The sequence below is a fragment of the Gekko japonicus genome, unplaced genomic scaffold (assembly GCF_001447785.1).
Source record: "Gekko japonicus isolate JY-2015 unplaced genomic scaffold, Gekko_japonicus_V1.1 scaffold13, whole genome shotgun sequence".
NCBI classification, from domain to species: domain Eukaryota; kingdom Metazoa; phylum Chordata; class Lepidosauria; order Squamata; family Gekkonidae; genus Gekko; species Gekko japonicus.
In genome coordinates, this window is record NW_015172553.1 from 785,093 (window position 1) to 788,346 (window position 3,254).

The window sequence follows — 3,254 nt, forward strand, 5'->3', positions numbered from 1 at the left end:
GCTGAACAATGGCTTTGCTCTCTGTCCTAGAACCTGGGGCAGGTGCCACACTGTGGAACAGTGCTCAAAAGTGGCTCCTGAGCCACTGAGTATCACTGCTCTAAGCCTTTCCCCATCATCTTCACACAATCATGCACATGTCCTTAAATGGCACCCCTGACAAAAAACAAGTGATCAACTGCAGACTGTTTCAGAGTCACAGTAGCATCCTGATAGATTCAGGTCAGTAGCCATGTAGTCTGAAGCAGCAAAACAAAGTTTGAATCCAGTGGCACCTTTAAGACCAACAAGGTAAACGCTTTTGTGTGCAAGCACAACAAGTGAGTCAGGAGATTTAATTTGGTTATGGCATCTCCAATTATACTTTTCACTGTTAAGATACCTTTTCAGCAATTCCGTTTTCTGTAGTATATATCGCCATAAGCTCCGTATCTTCTGTGTCTTGATCACCACTAGATGTTGCACCACCATTTATTACAACCTAAGAAAATGAGGAGTTGTGTTATTTTACATCTATGGACATGTGCCTTTTAGAATGAGACTATACATTACAATAAAAAAGTAAACAACATTTTACTGTACTAAAGATTTGCCAAACTGTGGTTAAACTATACAAAATCTGTCACTGGGCCCTGACCTGGATAGCTCAGGCAAGCCTGATCTTGTCAGATCTCAGAAGCTAAGCAGAGTTGACTCTGGCAAGTACTTGGATAGAAGACCTCCTTGAAATACCAGAGGCTTTACTCAACCATCCCTCTGAATATCCTCCAGCCCCCCCCCCAGTAGTGGTCAGTCACCAGAGGTTGCCATGACGTTCAGGTGCACACTCACATGCACACACACACACATTTTAAAAATACAACCAAACACCCCCCCCCCTGATAACTGGAAAACCCTTTTGGGTACCTATCTGGAGGCAAGATTTGTGGTTAATGGGGATCTCTTGTTTCATGAATGTCTGGAAATTACATGTTCTCCCTCTGAGCGGAGGACATCTTGCTGGGTGTTTCCGACCCCTTCCTTAGGGAGGCAGGAACAAAGAACTTCACTTCCTGTCCAGTAGTAGGAAACGCCCCTCAGCTTCCAGTTTCGTTCCTGCCTCTATAGGGAGAGCAGCACTTAGCTAGCACTCGTGCTGTATATCCACCGATTACCTACCCAGCCAATTTTTTCTTTTCCTAGCTTTACCTATTTTCTCAACTCAACTTAACTCAACTGAATCTGTTACTCTTGTTACATTCTGTTATTTCTCTCAAACTCCTCATCTGCCTGCCCTCAACCGACGCTCCGTCTGGAGAATGTTGGAGAGAGACGACTCAGACGGTTTTTTCTCCGATACTGAACGGGGAAACACCCTTATGCCGGCACAAGAGAAGTCAAAAGAGGGGAAAAGAGGTCTCTTCCATCCCCTCCACCAAAATGCGCACAGCCAAATCAAAAGAGAAACGGGCAAAGAAGCATCCTCACTCTCCGTCAACGGAACATGAGGCGGGCGCCATTTTAAACCGACCGGCAAAACTTAAATCCCCTGAGGAGACAGGGAGAGGCTGCAGGGCAGCTGTCGCTGCTTCCACAAGCCACAATGTAACCTTGGATGATGTTGCAATCGTGCAGACACAGGATTGTGACAATCTTGCCGAGGCTACCATGAGTAACATTGCCAAGGAAACTAGGGTGCTTTTATCCCCTGAGGTGATACAATTTCTTAGACAAACGATGAGGGAAGAGGTTGCCGCCATTAACCGTGCCCCCCCCCCCACACACACACCCAGTTACTGCCTGTACAGGGCACTCCCATGATCCTAGCGATTTTTACTCACAGAGTTCACAAAACAATGTTTGTCCAGGGGATGGGAGACCTAGCTGGCCAACTAAGGCGGCCAGAAAAGAACATCATTGTTCTTTGAGGGAAGATGTGCCTTGGGATCTCTCTCAGATGGGTGATAGCGAAGCTGATGAGAGAGAAGAGGGAGAATTTTTCTCAGATGAGGAGGAGGAAGAAGAAGACATGGAGGTTCCTGAACCTTCTATGAGGTTTTTTAAAGCGGAAGATTACCAATATCTTCTTAAAAAGACAATGTCAGCCCTGTGTCAGCAAGCTGCCATTCTGTTTTCTGTGACCTCTGTGTACATATCCTTTCCCTGTTGCACCCGGCTTGTTTTCTATCATCCTGTTCCTGCGTTGGAATGCACAAGATAACTGCTGGAGGTTGTGTGGGGGAGAAGATGCTGTAATGCTTGCCTATTGCTTTTCTCATGAGTACTGCACCTGTGTTTTGTCTGATGTTCTGCCTGGTTCCCATGGACTGGGCGCGCAACCGTTTCATTAGCCCGCCAGCGGGAATGCTATTCATTGGATCTGTATCTGTTTGAATTTCCTTTATTATGCTTGACCTAACTGTGTATCCCCAGTTCTAACAAAGAACGTGTTTGAGTATGTCTTCAACGCTTTGAAATAAATTTTGCTTTTCTTGAAAACGTGGATTTATTCTCGATGCTTGGGGATCCAACATATTGTTAGAACTCCCTTTCTCCTATCGTTCCGAATCTGGCAAGATCATGAGCGGAATTGAGGGAAACCTACCTAACACGGAGGGGGACTCGGGATCGGTCCCACAAACCTCCGCGTCTTTGGTGTTCACGACTGCAGCCTCGATGGAGGGTGCCGTGGGGGGAACGATTCCCCGCCTGCCTGCACATCTGTCTTGGCCGCCTCCGACCCCTTCGCAATGGGGTCCGCGGAAGACTCACCAGCAGGATGATTGGACTATGTACAACACCCAAGGCACCCGTGAGGTGTACTCCCGTCGGGGGAGCGGATTACGTGAGAGTCTGTTTGACAAGGGATTGTTCCCGGAGCCAGGGTCTACCTCGGAGAAGGAGAGTCCCAAGCAAGACATCGAGGAGTGGATGTTCGAGCCGTCGGGACCGCGTGGTCACGCAGAAGATGAGGAGGGCACCGGAGCCTTCCAAACGGAAGAGGACTATGACCCACCCCCGGACTACCGCCCTCGGGACCCCATCCCGGAGGAAACTACCGGGGAACGACTAGCAGAACTGGAAGACTCGGTGAGAGACTTAATGCGGGCATTCCAGGATGTGATGGAAGGCCTGCCGGGAATGTTGGACGTTAGAATGGCCAATTTCCTGGACGCACACGCCGCGCAGTTACAAGTTGCTCCTGCACCGGGATTTCCCGCGCCGCCGATGCCTGCCCAGCCGCTACAAGCACCGGGAGTCCCCGCGCAGCAGGT

At 49.0% G+C, this 3,254-nt stretch overlaps 1 protein-coding gene across 1 annotated transcript in view; it reads right to left on the minus strand.

Annotated features, from left to right (window-relative positions):
• SLC23A2 (solute carrier family 23 (ascorbic acid transporter), member 2) overlaps nucleotides 1–3,254 on the minus strand; it is a 60,645-nt gene that overhangs the window by 51,162 nt on the left and 6,229 nt on the right. The window contains exon 2 of the mRNA XM_015421112.1: nucleotides 383–481. Coding sequence (XP_015276598.1) covers nucleotides 383–481 — 99 coding nt within the window. The remainder of the gene's footprint in view (nucleotides 1–382; nucleotides 482–3,254) is intronic.